Source organism: Antrostomus carolinensis, unplaced genomic scaffold, assembly GCF_000700745.2.
Source record: "Antrostomus carolinensis isolate BGI_N321 unplaced genomic scaffold, ASM70074v2 scaffold9153, whole genome shotgun sequence".
NCBI lineage: Eukaryota > Metazoa > Chordata > Aves > Caprimulgiformes > Caprimulgidae > Antrostomus > Antrostomus carolinensis.
Genome location: NW_010304563.1, coordinates 114580 through 131002, shown reverse-complemented (window position 1 = coordinate 131002; position 16423 = coordinate 114580). Strand labels below are relative to the sequence as shown.

General features: G+C 52.1%; 1 protein-coding gene across 1 annotated transcript; it reads left to right on the top strand.

Moving 5' to 3' along the window:
• Positions 1-107: 107 nt before the first annotated feature.
• Positions 108-9234, top strand: LOC114818413 (LON peptidase N-terminal domain and RING finger protein 1). The gene is made up of 11 exons (XM_029084155.1): positions 108-263; positions 873-995; positions 1724-1855; positions 2571-2712; positions 3499-3592; positions 5203-5317; positions 5933-6054; positions 6415-6573; positions 7471-7633; positions 7723-7869; positions 9037-9234. The coding sequence occupies exons 1-11, from the start codon at positions 108-110 to the stop codon at positions 9232-9234; spliced, it is 1551 nt and encodes a 516-aa protein (XP_028939988.1).
• Positions 9235-16423: the final 7189 nt, after the last annotated feature.

Sequence of the window (16423 nt, the reverse complement as noted above, 5' to 3'; positions counted from 1 at the left end):
GAAGTGGAGCCCAAGAGCTGGTTGTGCTCAGTGTGAGCCAGTGGCACAGGGACTGTCCCACCACGGTGGTATCTCCCTGGTTTCATCCAGGCTGCCTCATCGTGCACATGCTCATCACAAGAGTGACGACATTTCTCTTTCCAGCCCCAGATGCCAGCTCCCTGCGGCTGTGCCGGGCAGAGGCGTTTGCAGCGCTGGGACAGCACCCACAGGCTCTGGAGGACCTGGACACCGTGTGCAGGGCTGAGCCTGGAGACCATGAGGTGAGCAGAGGGCATCTTACTGTACAGTTTCCCCTTTCCTGATTTCTCCTAGCCATTAAATTCATCCTGCTCAGAAATACACTTGCCAAACCCGTTAAGTTGCAGATCCAGGCTGCAAGCACTGCGTTGTGCTAATGGAGAGATCCGGTGCCGTGTCTGTCCTTGCTGGTGTGCAGGTGGTGAGGACACGTAGCTGTGCAGGATCACAGCTGGGGACTCGGGGAAATGTTGGCCAGAGGCTGAACTACCCTTGGAGTCATCATCCCTGGGAGCTCACTTACTGATTTGTGAAGAACTCGTTGGCCATAGTTTTGCAGCTTCAAAGGCAGAAGCCCTTGACTCCTTCTCTAGATCTCTGTAGGGTTTGTTTGCTTGGCTTTTGCAGCTGCTGCATTTTAGAAGAGTCCTGTTTTATGGATACCTGGCTGTGGGTGGGCAAAAAGGACAAGTCTGATCATGGGAGCTGTGATGTGTCCAAGTACTTTGGCCTGGGATGGGAGAAGGCAGGAGGCTGGAGGGAGATTCCCTTGGGGTTTGCATGGGAGGTGAAGGGGCATGTGCTCAGCTGGTCACTGTCTCATAGTCATCACAGGTTTTTCTGCTCTGCAGGCCTTCTTCAGGAAAGGGAAGGTGCTTCTAGAGATGGGACAGAGAGCTGAAGCCCTGCTGGCATGGGAGCACTGCCTCACGCTCAGTCCCCATTTCCACCCTGCTCAGAGAGAGATGGAGAAGGTGCGTGGGCTGTACCGCGGTGCGGTCCTGTGCCCTTGCACTCTTAAGGACTCATGACCATCACAATCGTGCTGCTCTGGGCAGCACTGGGATCAAGTAAAGTTGGGTCCTGGTCCAAGAGCCTTGGAGCCATTGCTCCAGTGCAGGTTCACCCATGAAGAAAACTCCCCTTCCTCATTCCACATCTTCAAGTCTCAGGTTTTGCAGAGATTAGATGCTGACCTGGCATAAGGTAGGTTTCAAGGTAGCATCAGCAGTCACCCAACGCAAAGCAGCCAGCTGAGAGCTGCATTTTCTGCGGATGGATTCAGGCCAGCACCCACCTGTGTACCAAAATCACAGGTACCAGTGGAGCCTCCGTCAGTGTCCCTAGCATGGGGACTTCATGCCATGAATGGACACTTGCTCTCCAGGAGGGAAAGGACAGGAGAATGGTGAATGACCTTGTACCTTCCACAGCCCATTTCCTTCTTGCTCTTTGTGAGTGATGGAGAACATGGGTCCCACTCCTTAAAATACATGATTTTGTTTGCTGCCTCATGCTGCTTTTTTCCTTATGTGCTGCTAAGGAATTTATCTGACAGAGCTGAGCCAGCACTGAAACAAGGAACCCCCATGTGCCCTGTGGTGAGCAGGAGGCTGCTTTGGGGAAGGAGGGAGCCTGGCAGCCCACCCACCTCCCTGCTTCCTTCTCCCAGCACTCCCTGAGCCCCACTTTGTCCTTGCAGGTCCTCATGCGGGAAGATGCTCCTCAGCCACACATGGCTGCTGCATGCCCAGGTGGTCCTCCCCAGGGCTTGACTAGTCCCCAGGTCCATGGAGGGAGCTCTGTGCTCCCATCGTCTTCCACACAAGCTGAGGTGAGAGAACCTACAAAGATCTGAGTCTGCGATGGAACATCTAAAATTGGGGTTTTACAATGATGGAAAAGGAGGTGTGATAAAGGCAGGCTGTGCAGGACCATAGCCACGCGCATGTGTTTGCATACTGGGATGAGAAGCTGCAGGTAGCGGAGAGTGGGACAGCAAAAACACCATTGGAGCTGATGCTGCAGAGACTGGGGGAACAGTGGAGGCTCTTTCTGTCTCCATTCCTCTCCCAGTTTTAGTCTGCAATGCTTGTGGTGAGATTTTAGACTCATTGTATTTAAAACACCCAAGTCAGATTACATTCAGAAAAAAAAGTCAGTTTTAATGGGGTTTTTTTTAATCCAAAATGCACATTTGAGAGCAGTTCAGACCATTAGCAGCTATTGAGGCAAGCTCATCTTTTGCTCTTTGCTTTCTATAGATGAATTTGTCAGGTTTGGAGAGAGGGGGAAATCAGAGAAAATGGGCTCAGATACACTCAAATACCAGGTGGTGCATCTGGACAGAAACAACCTGTGTGTTAACCATGAGCTGAGCAGGGATGTTTGTGAAGGCCACGCTCACCTGCTGTCCTGCAGATGCAAGATGTTAATTACACCAACACACCAGAAAAACTCTCGATGCCATCAGGCTCGGTGGGGTGGGTGGGACAGTGTATTCAAAGAGAGAAGAAATTTGGGACTTATCTCATCTTTGCTGTGTGTAGGATCAGGAGGAAGAGCTGGCGGATGGCAGTTGGGACACTGGCTCTGAGCACGGCCAGGGGACAGCCACCCTTTCCCAGCCGGGGCGACGGCAGGAACCGGAGATGTTGGCAGAGAGACAGGGTGGGTGGTTGGTAGATGAGTGTCATCAAAGGTACCACGATCTCATCTCATTCAAAATACTTGTTTAAAATCCATTTTGGCACTGAAAACTCAGTGTCTGTGCTGTGTGCCAGCTCAGCGAGCAGAGATCCCCAGGGCACCTGATGGGGCAGCTCTGGCTGGCACGTTTGCTGCTTCTCATGCATGTGAGGAGGATCTGATCTTCTGTGTTGAGCTGGTGAACGTCCACCAAACCTTTGGGTGCCACTTAACGAAACGTTCTTGCTAAAGCTGGACTGAAGTTGTTGTTAAAGCCTCTGTGGAGCCAGGGAGAGTCTTCCTTTGGGTCCCATGGGTTTTCAATCAGAACTTAAATTCTCTTGCAAAGGACATGGCATGTCCTGAGCTTGGGGACACAACACCTCCACTGACATTAACTTGCCGTCAGTGTCCAGCCAGATGGCTTCCATGTATGTGGGTTTGTATAAAGTAGTGATGATGCCTTGTAGCAGGTCTCCAGAGACCTCCATCTGGGAACTTCTTAAGCCACTTCTCCTCCCAGTGCCTCAGTTTCTCTGCCTGTCAAAGGAGGTAGGGAGATACCACCTTCCTCTACCAAGTACTATGAGACCCACTGATGGAAAAGCTATGGATGAATATGGGTAGGTTAATGGGGGGAGTTATGTCACATTTCCTGGTGGTTTTGTTTTAACCTTCAGAGCACTTTATGTAGCACTTGTTACATGGCAGAACAAGGTCAGAAAGCAAAGATTAATTTCAGTTTCAAAATAGGTTGTTGTCTTCTCTTTCCTTCTCTTTTGCCACTAGATAATGAAGAGAAAACAGCAGCAGCAAAATGTACCCAGACTTGCCTCGGGGAGCTGCTGAGCATATCTGACTTGGAGTGCTCCCTCTGCATACGGTGAGTTCTCCAGTGGAAGAGCTTTTAGTTTGAAGAATTAACACCTTCTGGGTTTTCTTTCCTGGTGTGGAACTTTCTTCACATCTTCATAACAAACTCAGTCCCCAGTACTGCTGCAGTGCAGGTTTCAGCAGAGCAAACAGCTCGGAGGGGAGGATGGGGCCATGCTTTGCCCTGCCAGGCTGTAAAACCTCAGATCACCCTGTCTCAGGGCACAGCATCGTTGGGTCTGTATAGCCTGGGACATGGGAGTGGAGGTGGGGATGTTTTAAGACTGAAAGTGGTGGTTGCCCTTTGTAACTGCAGGCTGGAACAGGAAGGTGTTGCCCCAGGGAAATGCCATCAACAGCAGGGGTATTGCAAACCCAGAGGGGAGCATTTCTGAGCTCTGTCCCTCAAGATGGAAGAGGGGACCAGGTTGAGCCCATGTCCATCTTCTGGCTCAGGGCCAGGAAAGGGCTGAGTGCTGCTGTAGGCCATGCTGAAACCAGGCTGTTATTTCTGATGTGTCTCAGGACCTTGAGCAGTTGTGCAAGCAGCTGCTGGCAGAGGGCTGGGCGTTGCACTGCCGGACATGCAAGATGGTCAAGGTCTCCTGTGCAGTGGCTTTTTCCAGATCTGGGCATGGCACAGGGGAATGACACAGGGGAGAGAGAGATCAAGGCTGTGTCTGGTCCAAATTAGGTGAATTTGTGTCTCTTCTGAGAGCAGGGAGATGTAATGTACAGGAGGAGTCAGGGCTTGGTGCTGAGTCCTTCCTTTCGTTTCTGATCCTGAAGCCTTTCGTAAGCAGCCTGAGTGCTTGGAGGACTTGGAGCCAGGGAAGGAGGAAACACTTTCCCATTGCTGTCTTTTGGGCTACACATTTCTGGGGGTGTCTGAGGGACCACAGCCCTGCCAGGACCTGTATGTGCCGTGTATGTACTGATGGGGTCCGGGGAGCGGTGCTCAGGCCTGTGACAGTTCTCATCTTACATCATTGTGCAAGTCCAACAGTCCGAGCCCAGACTTCTAATTAAAAGAATAAGCCAGTTAGGAACGTTTACATTTAATTAACAGGAGTTATGAGCAAAGCTTAGCCAGTGCAGCTTTAGTTAAGATGAGTTACATAGCCATGGGCTGCCAGGGCTTGGAGGACACAGTGTGACGTAGCTTTCCGTGGCATCATATCCCTGCAGCATTGCTGTCTTCAAGAGGTTGGTGAAGGCAGCAGATTACCCTTGAAATGGTGGGGGACATGGGAAATGTCTTGTTCCTGCTGGAAGCAAAATCTCTTACTCTCAGCAAGGTGATTCAAGGAAGATGCAGGTGCAAGGCTGGGGATAGCCAGCAGCTATGCCCAGGGCTTTGCCTGCCCTGTCCTACTCGACCTTTACAGCACCAGCCTGGGCCTCTGCAAGTCCCAGAGTGCTTTGGGGGACCCCCCTGCCATGGGGCTGAGAACAGCTGGAGTTTCCAAACCAGGCTGCTGAGCCAGGCCTGGGGAATGATAGCTTTGAGGGCACCCAGCCCTGTGAACAGAGGCTCTGTTAAGTGTCTCTCTGTTGGGCTTACCTGTGCTCCTTCCCCACGTTGCTCTCTGCCATCCGTTGACTTTGGTCCCTTTGCAGGATGTTCTTTGAGCCGGTGACGACGCCGTGTGGGCACACCTTCTGCAAAGAGTGCCTTGAACGCTGCCTGGACCACCGGCCCAACTGCCCCCTCTGCAAGCAGAGCCTGAGAGAGGTGAGGCACATGTTCCACAGCAGGGAGCTCAGCAACATGCCCAGGGCTGGTGTGGGAAGGTGCAATGTTCTTCTGTTAGCAGCTCCCTGGCATGGCAGTGTCAGCTCCACTCACGTAGGAATAACCAGTCAGTTGATAATTAAGACCAAGAGATTAATTTCCACAAGGTGCTGCAGTGATTTAGTGAGGTTGTAAACAGGACTGAGAGGTAGAGAGAGAGAGAGGGAAAGAAAGAAACGAATGCTAATTATTTTTAAAAATGGAAATGGATGGAAAACCTGGTAGCCTGGAGATTTGATTTAATCTTTAATGAAAAGGGATTTGGATGAGACCGTCAGGGAAATTAGGTTGTCATACAAGGACTGCATCACTGTCAGAGACAGGATGCTGTATTGGATGGGCCCTGGGTCTGAGCTGTGTCTGGAGGTCTCGGTGGAGCTGACATCCCGTCCTGCTAGGTGGCTTGACATCTCCTGATAGGTTTTATCCCTGACTTTCTCTGGTCTAAAATTACCCTCAGCTCCAATAAAAGTGAGCGTGATTCAGAGCCCAGCAGAGCATCGGAGCTCCCCCCCTGCTCTTCTCCAACCTATTTCTGGGTCTAATTTCTTTCAGTACCTGAAGGCTGGAAGCTACAACCCCACCGTGCTGCTGCAGGACATCATGCTGGCCACCTTCCCCGCAGAGCTGGCCGAGCGCCGGGAGCTGCACCAGGCTGAGATAGCAGAGCTCTCCAAGTAAGCAGGGACCTGTGCCAGTGTGCATGTGCATGTGAATGGGGGCTCCGAGGGGGCTGTCCACACCACACACCATTCCTCTGGCTTGGTTCTGCTCAGGTGATGTCTGTCCCACTTCTAAGACCATGTCACAGCAGTGTTGGGTGTGTGTAAACATGCCCCATGGGCACCTGGGGATGAGGGAGCATCTCTGCAAGGAGCTGTTTTGTGGGCAGAGTCTGTCCTTGGGCTCCTGGTGAGCCCAACCATCACTTCTTGGGGAAAAGGACACATCTGGTTCAGGGGAGCAGCTGATGCAGAGCCCTTGGGATGGGATTTGCTCCGGGAGGTTTCATAGTGGTCTTACCTCCTGTCCCTCAGCTTGACCAAGAACATCCCCATCTTCGTATGCACGATGTCCTTCCCAGGCATCGCCTGCCCTCTGCACGTCTTCGAGCCTCGCTACCGCCTCATGATCCGGCGGTGCCAGGAGACCGGCACGAGGAGGTTCGGCATGTGTATATATGAGAATGGGAAAAGGTGAGCTCCTGGGCAAGACAGCTTCCCTCTGCCCTGGCTGATTTGCCCCTCTCTGCCCCAGCCCCAAATCCTGAGTAGTTTGGAGAGGAGGAGCAAGGTGCAATTTCCTATTCCACTGCACCCCACAGATAAAATCAGCAGGGAGGTGGTGTGTTCCCCACACAGCAGAGCAAAACAGGATCTTGCTGCCTCCCAGCATCACCACTAGCCAGGCAAGGAATGGGGCCACGGCTAGAGCTGGGCAGAGCCAGTGGTGACTGTTGAGTACAATGGTCTGGGAACAGCTTCTGGCTCAGGACATCTTTGAGCTGCGTGGTTCCCTGGCTGTGACCTTCATCTCCTCTTAGTGAGCACTTGAAAATTGCCATGTTTCTCATACTTTGTCCTTAAGCTGAGAGAGGACATTGGATTAAATGGGCTTTTGTTTGGTGTGGTGTGGCCATCTTTATGTTCCCAGTGGCACCTCCAGATCTTGGACTGGCTCAGTCTCCAGGCTCCTGGCCCAAGCACTCTGTTAAATACCTGTGTTTACATGATGTACTCTCCCTATGCTCTGGTCCTGTTCAAGTGAAATGAGATAAATAACATTTTCTGGGCTTTGGGAGGATGTCTCTGCAAGGGATGGTGTCTTCAGGACCACTGGACATTAGGGCAGTATGGGGACCTAAGTTATTTTGGTATAAGGCGAATCCAAGGGAGTGCAGGCAGTGCACTCACTGTTCCTCTTAGCAGCAAGGGGTAACTCAACAGAGTTGAGTGAACCACCGAATTTGCCCCCTCCCAGCCAGCTTGTTCCTGGCCCCGTTCCTCCTTGGAGGTGATGTCTTCAGGAGAAGCAGTTCTCCCACCACTCATATCCCAGCTGAGCCCCGCTTTTCTCTCCCTGACTCCCTCCAGTTTTGCTGACTACGGCTGCATGCTGGAGATCCGGCAGATTGAGCTGCTGGCGGATGGGAGGTCCTTGGTGGACACCATTGGCAGGCGGCGGTTCCGGGTGCTGAGCCGTGGACACAGGGATGGCTACAACACTGCCGACATCGAGTACCTGGAGGACAAGAAGGTGAGGGTATGACCAGGGTGAAAGCCCCTGCTGTGGTGGGACAGAGCCTCTCCATGGACACCTTCTGCATCCCTCTTCCCTCTACGCAGGTGGATGGGGAGGAGCTGCAGGAGCTGCAGTGTCTGCACGAAAGCACCTACAGCTTGGCTCAGCGGTTCTGTGAGCATGGAGACCTTGCCTCCAGGCACATTCTGATGCAGCATGGACCACTGCCCGAGAAGGAAGAGGACATCCAGGTAATGCCCTGGGTGAAGGGATGCTCTAAATAGAGAGGGTACCAGGGGAACCTGTTCCTGTGCTGACCACCTCACTCCCTGCTCAGTTCACCCCCAAGATGAGCAAAACAAACCCTGTTTTTCACTCCTGTTACTGTTTATGGCATCTCTCATTCAAAGATGTGGTAGAAACTAAACTGTGTGGATTTGAAAACTCTTGGGAAAAAGAAAAAAACAAATGGGCAAAGAAAAGAACCCCACAGCTCAGCAAGCCTGCAATTTCCTTTCTCATTGTGTTCCTGTGAGACATCTGTAGCTGCCCAGAGGAGAGGAGCTAAGAGGGCAGGATCCAGTTTGCTCATTAAATTGCTCTGACAAATTCAGATTCTGGAGGGAAAAAAAAAAATATCCCAAAATTTAGTTTTCACTCCTTTAAGAGAGTGTTTCCTCCCTGGATCATTACAAATCACAGAATCACAGAATGGTTGGGGTTGGAGGGGACCTCAGGCGATCATCCAGTCCAACCCCCCTGCCAAAGCAAGTTCCCTACAACAGGTTGCACAGGAAAGTGTCCAGGTGGGTTTTGAACATCTCCAGAGATGGAGACTCCACAGCCTCCCTGGGCAGCCTTTGCTGGCTTGTCCCAGGCTAAGGCTGTCCTGGCCAGCAGTTGCATCAACACTGCTGTGCTCAAAATTAGAAAACAACTCATCCTCCTTCAGCTGAATCGAGCATTTCCCTCTTAGTTTGGCTCAGGTTTTAAAGAAACTGGTTAACAAAAGCACTGCCCAGTGGCTGTGCCTGCCTGGCCTGCACCTCACCTCTGTGAGTGATGATAAGGCAGGTGCCCCAGAAGGCACTGACCACGCAGGATTTGGCCCATGTTTACAAAAGCATTGCCTTAAACATGGAAACACACAAGATGTTGCTTTATCTCTTCAGCAGAGACTTTTTCCTGGTTACATCTGTGTCTGGAGTCTCCCTGGGGAATGCTTGTCTGGAAAGTAAATTAGTTTATCCAGCAGTTTTGAGCCTGGACAGATGAAAGGACCGTTCAGAGAAGACCTTAGCCAAAGCTGGCATTGCCATCCTGACAAGAACCATGTTTCCCATCAGTGATGCCACCCAAGAGTCACCCATTCACCTTGCGGTTCCTGACGTGGGGGTCTCTTCCTCTCTCCCCTCCAGGCTTCGGCAGACGGCCCGACGTGGTGCTGGTGGCTCATCTCCATCCTGCCCCTTGACCCGTCCTACCAGCTGAACCTCTTCTCCACCACCTCCCTGCGCGCCCGCCTTACGCAGCTGCAGAGCATCCTGGCCGCCCTGCTGCAGCAGCCACCCCCCAGGCACCCACTGCCCGAGCACAGCCCCTGGGGACGTGTCTGAGCCCTCCAACCCCCACCTCTCTGCAGAGGAGACCTCCACCCCCTTGGGTTTCTCTATGTGTTGCTTCATGGTTTTATGTGTGGTTTGAGCCCCCCTAAAAGTGACATAAAAGTGGTGAGCTGGGCACCCTCAGCCCAGCTTGGTGGGGCCAGTGCCACACCGGCAGCGACACTACACCGTCCATGTTGCCTCTGGGAGCTGCTTGGTGACATGGCCATGCTGTGCCATCAGAACAGGGACCAGGTTGGAAAGCTGGGTTGTGTCTGGGGAGCCAAAGTCACTTGCTGAGATGCTTCGGTGCTAAGGAGGACTCTCCTTAGGGCAGAGGACTGAGTGCCAGGATCACCTCTTCCTCGTTGAAGGACAACGTAAGGTTTTTGGTAGATGGTCCTGCTCTGTGCAGCAGGCTTGGGCAAGGTGGCACTGGGAGGCAGAGAGGTCCCAGTGGCTTCCCCTAGCCTTGGGACCTGATGGCTCGGCCACTGCTTACAACTTTGGCTTAATTTCTATTCAAAGAAGAAAGGTTAAATTAAACAATCTGAAGCCCACAGTGCTGCTCATAACCACTTCCATGGCCACACAGTGAGGAGATTCTGTTCTCTGAACATGTCCAGGTCAGAAGGTCCCCTTCCCACCGCTCTGCTCAGTCGTCTGTGCCAAGCTCAGTGGCTGCTTCCCCAGGCTGGAGCCATGCTGGAGGCTGCCGGCCGCTTCCCCTACTGCCAACCCCACTGCCGTGAAGTGCCCTGGGAAGGGGGATATTTGACAGTTTTGGTGCTTTTCCCCCCACCCAAAGGCTGCTGTTCCCAATCCTGGCTGGGTTCAGGTTGCAGGGTTGGACCTGGGGGCTGGAAGGAGCTGCTGGTATGAGGGAGTTAAGCCTGGAAGTGGTTTTGTGAGATTTTCTGCTCCTTGACTAGTGCAATTTTCTCATGTTCAGTGTTTCTTGTGAACTTTCTGCCTTCTCTGAGCTGAGGCCAGGTCCTTGCACTTGGGACCCAGAACAGTTCAGGATCCCCCAAAACAGCACAGAGTGAAGTCAAAGGGAACCAAACCTCTGGAGAGGCGAGGAGGGGGTAAGACCAGTGTCCGAGGCTGTGAGTCCCCTGTCAGGGAAGCAAGTGCCTGTCTGGAAGTGCCTGGCTGCTGCTTGTCTCTAAACACAGGGAAAAGACTTTTCTCCTGGAAGGCCAAGCTTTCCTCCATGGAAACCCTGAAGGTCTGGGATTTTTGTATCCCATCCATAATTTCAGTGACTTTAGGTTGAATTTCAGGAGTGACATCCACTTAGTCATTGGATTAAGATTGCTTCCAGAGTTTTATCCATGGTTTTCTCAAAGGCTCTGTACTCCATCTGGGGGCTTAGTGGGCTGCTGGATGTGTGTATGGGAGAGAAACTCAGGCTGTGGTCCTCACAGTATGTGTTGCTGGGCTGAGCCTGGGACAGGAGGCTCTGGACACAGCTCTGGAGAGGTCCCTGCCTAGGGCCACCACCTTTTTGTGTCCTGCTCTCTCCAGGAGTGAGAGGTCTCAGTTCCTCCTCTACAGCAAAGTGCCTCCCCAGAGCAACAGGCAGGGGGAGGTGAGGGCTTGCTCCCCAGGGGCCACGGTGATTTGCAGGGTGGCTGAGGACAACTCAAAGCTGGATTTGCTCCTCTACCTTTGAGCCATGTCCTCCTCCACTTTGCTGCTCTCTCTGGGGCACCATGACCCCCCCAGGGGGCTATATCCTCAGGATGTCAGATGAGGGTGAGCAGGGGTAGGTGATGGAGGGACACCTCGCAGTCCTGGGGCAGGTGTGTGCAGGTGGCAGGAGCCACTGAAGTTTGGGAAGTGCCTTTTTTTTTTCTGCAGGGTCAGTGTGAGCTCACGCAGTGACCCACCCCCCCTCACCCCAAGCCACTCACCTGCCCCCCAAGTTGCCCATTCCTCAGGTGTGGGAGCTCTCTGGGCTGCTGTTGGTCCCTCCAGCAAGGAGGTGGCATGGTGGGATGCTGGGGAGAAGTGTGGATCTGCACCATGTCCACTCTGGGGGAGAGCTGGGACCAGAGCCACATCTGCCTGGCTGCTTTGGGAAGGGACTTGTGCAACTCGCTCCAGTGTGCTTGGAGCACCTTTGGGGTTTGTATTAGTATCTTTGCTCTTTGAATTAAATTTTCTTCCTCATCATTGAAATAAAGACCTTTTTTTGTTGTTGTTTTGTTGACGGTGTTTGCTGCTCATTGACGAAAATACTTGGGCATCACCAGGGAGCTTTGGAGACACGTGGAGAGTGGCACCATGGCCTTCAGACATCAAGTTAGACAGACACAGGGAACACTGTTCAGTGAAGGTAGATGGCAACAAGGGAGAAAAATAAGGTGATTTTGCTTGCAGAGGATGAGCATGTGACACAAAGCAGGAGGGACTGGTTCCTGCCCATCATTGTGCCTAAAGGCTTTTTTGAACTGGGAGACTGGTCTGGTCGGGATGCTGACCAGTGTGAGATGATCCTGGAGGGTGTCTGTCCCTCAAATACTGTCCCTGTCCCACCTTTGCAATCATGGCAGAGGGCTGTTAGCTGGGAGCAGGTTTGCTTTTGGCAGCTGGCATTAGCGATGAGTGACAATCCAGGGAGACATGTCCCTGTCCCACCTTTGCAATCATGGCAGACGGCTGTTAGCTGGGAGCAGGTTTGTTTTTGGCAGCTGGCATTAGGGATGAGTGACAATCCAGGGAGACGCACATGGGCTCTAGAATGAGAGGATGGCCATGGATGGAGAGGGAGGGGATGGTCTTCAACCCTGAGCATGGAGATGTCCTGGTGGGACAGCTCTCACCTGCTTCTTGCTCCCACCTCACCTCTTCCCTCTACCTCCCAAATGTGCCATGCAAACCAAGGACAAGAAGGGAACTTCCTCTGCCCAGCTTTGCTTTGCACCCTGCCTGGGGACCTGGAGCAACTGTAGAAGAGAGGGAGCAGGCTCAAGCGGTCTAAGATGGTGGATAACCCTTAAAAGGTCCCATGACTCAGAGCAGAGTGTCTGCCAGGCCATTGATAACTCACTTCATGAGGAATTTTATCTTGAATTTGACCTCCAGCAATTCTCTACAGAAGCAGCCATGCCCTGGTGAAGCCCAGCTGTGTGCTGTCCTCGATGCCAGCTCCTTTGGTGGCTCTGGCAGCCCAGGCCTTGTGCCCAGCCGAGTGGCTAGTGTGTGTCTGTGTGTCTGGGAGTCTGGAGCTGGCACCAATCCCTTTGTCGTGTTGTCCTGCTCCCACTAGATGTCAGGAAGAGGCTGAGTGCGGGCAAGGAGGAAGGCACAGCAGAGCGGATGTGCATCAGTGGCTTCCACAGGCTTGGCCATGATTTTCTCACCCCCAGCCCCAAAAGCAGCTCTACTCTCAGCCCTGGCCTTGCACAGTGAGTAGGGCTGGGCTGCCCCAAGCTCTTCATCAGAACAGAAGTGAAGGTGCGAACCAGTGCAGTGCATCACTTGAGGCCACCTCTTCTTTCCCAGGTGCACAGGGTCTGTGCTGGGAGATCCTTTCTCCACACCAGCCAGCAAGGTCTTATTTGCCCTCTTGGGAATTGGAGCATTTGGGGGTTGTCCTCCTCCCCATCCTCCTCCAGCCACCCTGCTGGTCATGGCCTCAGCTCAAAGGTAGGAGATGAGGCAACTTCTTGTCCCAGCACAGATCTGGGACATAACAGTGTCCCATGACCCCTTGCAAAAGCAAACCCAGCATCTCACAGCCCCACTGGGATGATGGGTTGCTTCACTGAGCAGTTGGGAGCTGGATGGGGGCAGCTGGAAGGGACCTGGCTGCATCCACATGGCCACAAACCTGCCCCAAATGGCTACCTGGGCAAGGGAACCCCAGCATCCCATCAGGTGGGACTCTGAGGTGGATGTTGGGCTCATTACTGTCTCCTGCCAAACCATTCCTTCCTGAGATGTCCATTTTGGGCAGCTTTTGGACCCAAGTTGCTATGGCCTTACTTCATCTGCAGGGACATAGAGGACCCAGAGCAACCAGGAGTGGCTCCTTGCCCAGTTCCGAGGGCTCCTGCTTCACCTTGTCTTTTGTCATGAGCCCATGGTGAGGCCAGATCTGGTCCTGCCTGGCACGGCTGGGGCTGGCAGCTACAGGCACCTCCAGCCTCTGCCCCAGGCTCAGTGGTAGCATGCACAGCAGCTTCACCCCCAAATCAACAGCCAGAACCGTGGAGAGATGGGTCCATCTCTGCATAGGCTCCTTGGAGGCACTCAGGGTCCAAGAGGAGACGGGCTGCCCAACCCCACAGCACAGCAGCTCCATCCTGCTGGCACCACCACGCTTTGCTTTCTCCTGCTAGGGTCTGTTTCCTCCCTGTATTTTTCCATCTCCATGTGCACTCCTCCCCTGCACATCCCAACAATAACTGGTAATGATTTCTGGCCTTTACATAACACTTGTCATCAGAGCTTTTCAAACCGACTTCTGTATCCTTCTCTAGATTTTACAAGCATGAACCAGGGGATCAAAGAAGCAATGGGTCACCCAACAAGGTCCCTGGTAGTCAGGGGACCACTCTCCAAATGGGTCCCTCTTCCCACTGCATCCACCCGCTGCTTCTGTGGACACTGGGACGTATCCTGCACTAGGATTTTACATCCCTGGGGAGATGTAAATGAGAACTAGCCCTGGCCCTGCTCCCACCATCCCAAAACACATCCTCCAGCTCCTCCAATCTCGTCTCCAACAGCACCATTTCCTCCCTTCCCATTCAGCGTCTTCAACTCAAGACATCAGTGACAACTTCCCTTACCTGATAGTGTGGGCAAGCAATTAGCTAAAGAGGCAAATAATTAATACAGCAGGTGTCAGGCTGTGCCTTGTCTTTCTTTAACAAATGGTGCATTTCCAAACTAATTAGACCAGCTGGTACTTGAGATAGCAGAAAATCAACATGAGATTGTTGGAGCCAAGATCTTCTCTAGCAAGGCCATGCTCATGCTCTAAGAGGAGTACAGTACATGTTAAGGTTAATGAAGGTGCAGGAAAACCAGCACCTAATTTTTTTTCATCCTTTAGCAATAGCAGTTGATGCGATGAAAGATGGATCGTATTGTTCCTGCTTTAAAAAAAAAATAAAGCAATGAAGACAGATGTGCCGCCTCTTTCAAGAAAACTCACCCACGAGATGTATTCAAAGGTGGAAAATGACAAATGATGAAAAAAGTGACTCAAAGCTGCTGCTGAAGCAGTTGGAGTGGGACCTCCCTGTTCCCCCCCATTGCTTCCTCCAACCAGTCTGTGCCTGGAGTGAAATCAGTCTATGTCCTGTCTGGAGCAGAGCAGGGTGGTTGCAGACATGTGCTGAAGGTGACCTGGAGCAGAGATCAAGCAGCAGCTGGACAAATGCCCTTGCCTGTCGTTTGGTGGCATTTTGGAGGTGCCTCCTTGGCCTCTTCCCAGGCTGTGCTGCACACAGGAGCTGTGCAAAGCCAAGCTCTGATCCAAGCAAGAGCAGGAAACCTGGGAAGATACATCAGATGAAGTTGTCTCAGCGTGACCATGGGTCATTTACACCTTTAGTAAGCAGATTTACCGGGACAGGCTTTTCCTATAGGCTTTATAACACCAATTTGGGCCCATCACAACAGCAATGTGGACAACCTGCAGCCTTGAAGCCCTGGATTTGGGGCAGCCACATGGGGCTGCTTCCCAACCCTCCCATGCTGCCTGATTCAGGGGCACCTTTCAGTCCTGTGAGGAGAACCCAGAGGAGGAATTAACCCCCCTGAAGTGTGACTGTCCCCTGGGGCTGGGCATGGGGTGAGAGGAGCAGGATTACGCCCAGCACCACTCTGTCCAGCCCCTGTCATGGCAGGGTCCACGTGGGACCATATCCCTGGATGCACAGTAACAGAGAGAACCATCACTGATGCTAATGGTTCTCTTGGGGGCTATCAAAGTCTAAATGAACACCAATTAGCTTCAGTCCAGATGTGTAGGATTGTAAGAGTCAGAGCTGGCAACCGGGAATGAGGAGATACTTGCTACAGTGGGTGGGAATGATGGGTAATGCCCGCTTGGTGAGGTCTCCCTTGGCATCACCACCCAACAAAGGAAACCTCAGCAAGGCAAGCCATCGCCGATATGTGGTGTCAGCTTGTGAAGAGAGGGAGATTATATAGGGCCATATCTATATCTATCTAATCTATATCTATATCTATAACTGTATCTATATCTATATCTATCTACTGGCCCCTTGCCTGAGTCTCTGCCCACAGCCCATGTCCCCCCGGGTGCCCATCGGCGATTCGATCTCTCCCTGCCTCGTGTCCTCCCTGTTGATTTCTGATTTCACAAAACCCTTTCAGCCCAGGCAAAATATTTACAGGACTGATTAAACATCGAGGAAAATGGGAAACTTGTTAAAAGCGTGGAACTTATATAAATACAGCACTATTAAAATAAAATGTGACTTTTAGCAAGGACGGCTCTCTCAGCTGTGCTGTGTTTACCTTAATTGTTTCCCTCCATTAATTACAGTCTGAGAGGGAGACTTGTGCAAATTGAAATAAATTAATCGAATTTGTTTAGGGTTTTTTTTGTGGCTGGCTTACGGGGATTGCAATTACGCCGATATGTTTGGGGTATTAAATTACACTGCCTAGGTCTGTTCTTCCCTTTCCAAGCACCAGGAACGTGAAAAGGCAGGAGTTAGTGACAATTAGAAGGTAAACAGGCAATGTAAACAATGGTTATTTTAGCTCCTCTGCCTCAAGAATTGCACTACTTGCAAGTATTATCATCCCTTAATAAATTCAGCCCAGTTCTGTGGAATGAAAGATAAAGGGGAGTTGGTGGAGTGGAGACCAGGGCACATCTCAGCTCTGCCCTGGCAGTGGAAACAGTGACGTGTGTGGGAGTTAAGTTCGATTCTCCAGTAAAATTAGGCTACGTGACTCAGCAGCCTTGTGTGCATTCTTGCTGGTTCCCACTAGCAGCTGCCCAGTACCACCCACGTTTGACACAGGGGAAGAGGCTTCCAGCTATATCAGGGTCCTGACAAGGTCTGTGAAAATAGGCAATGAAATAGAGAAGAGATATGCATCTGCCAATGCTGAGGGGAAGGGTACGCTCAACCCTTATTAGACAGCAGCGAATCTACACCACTGTCTTTTTCCAGGTAGCTATGTAAGAGGAAACCTGGCT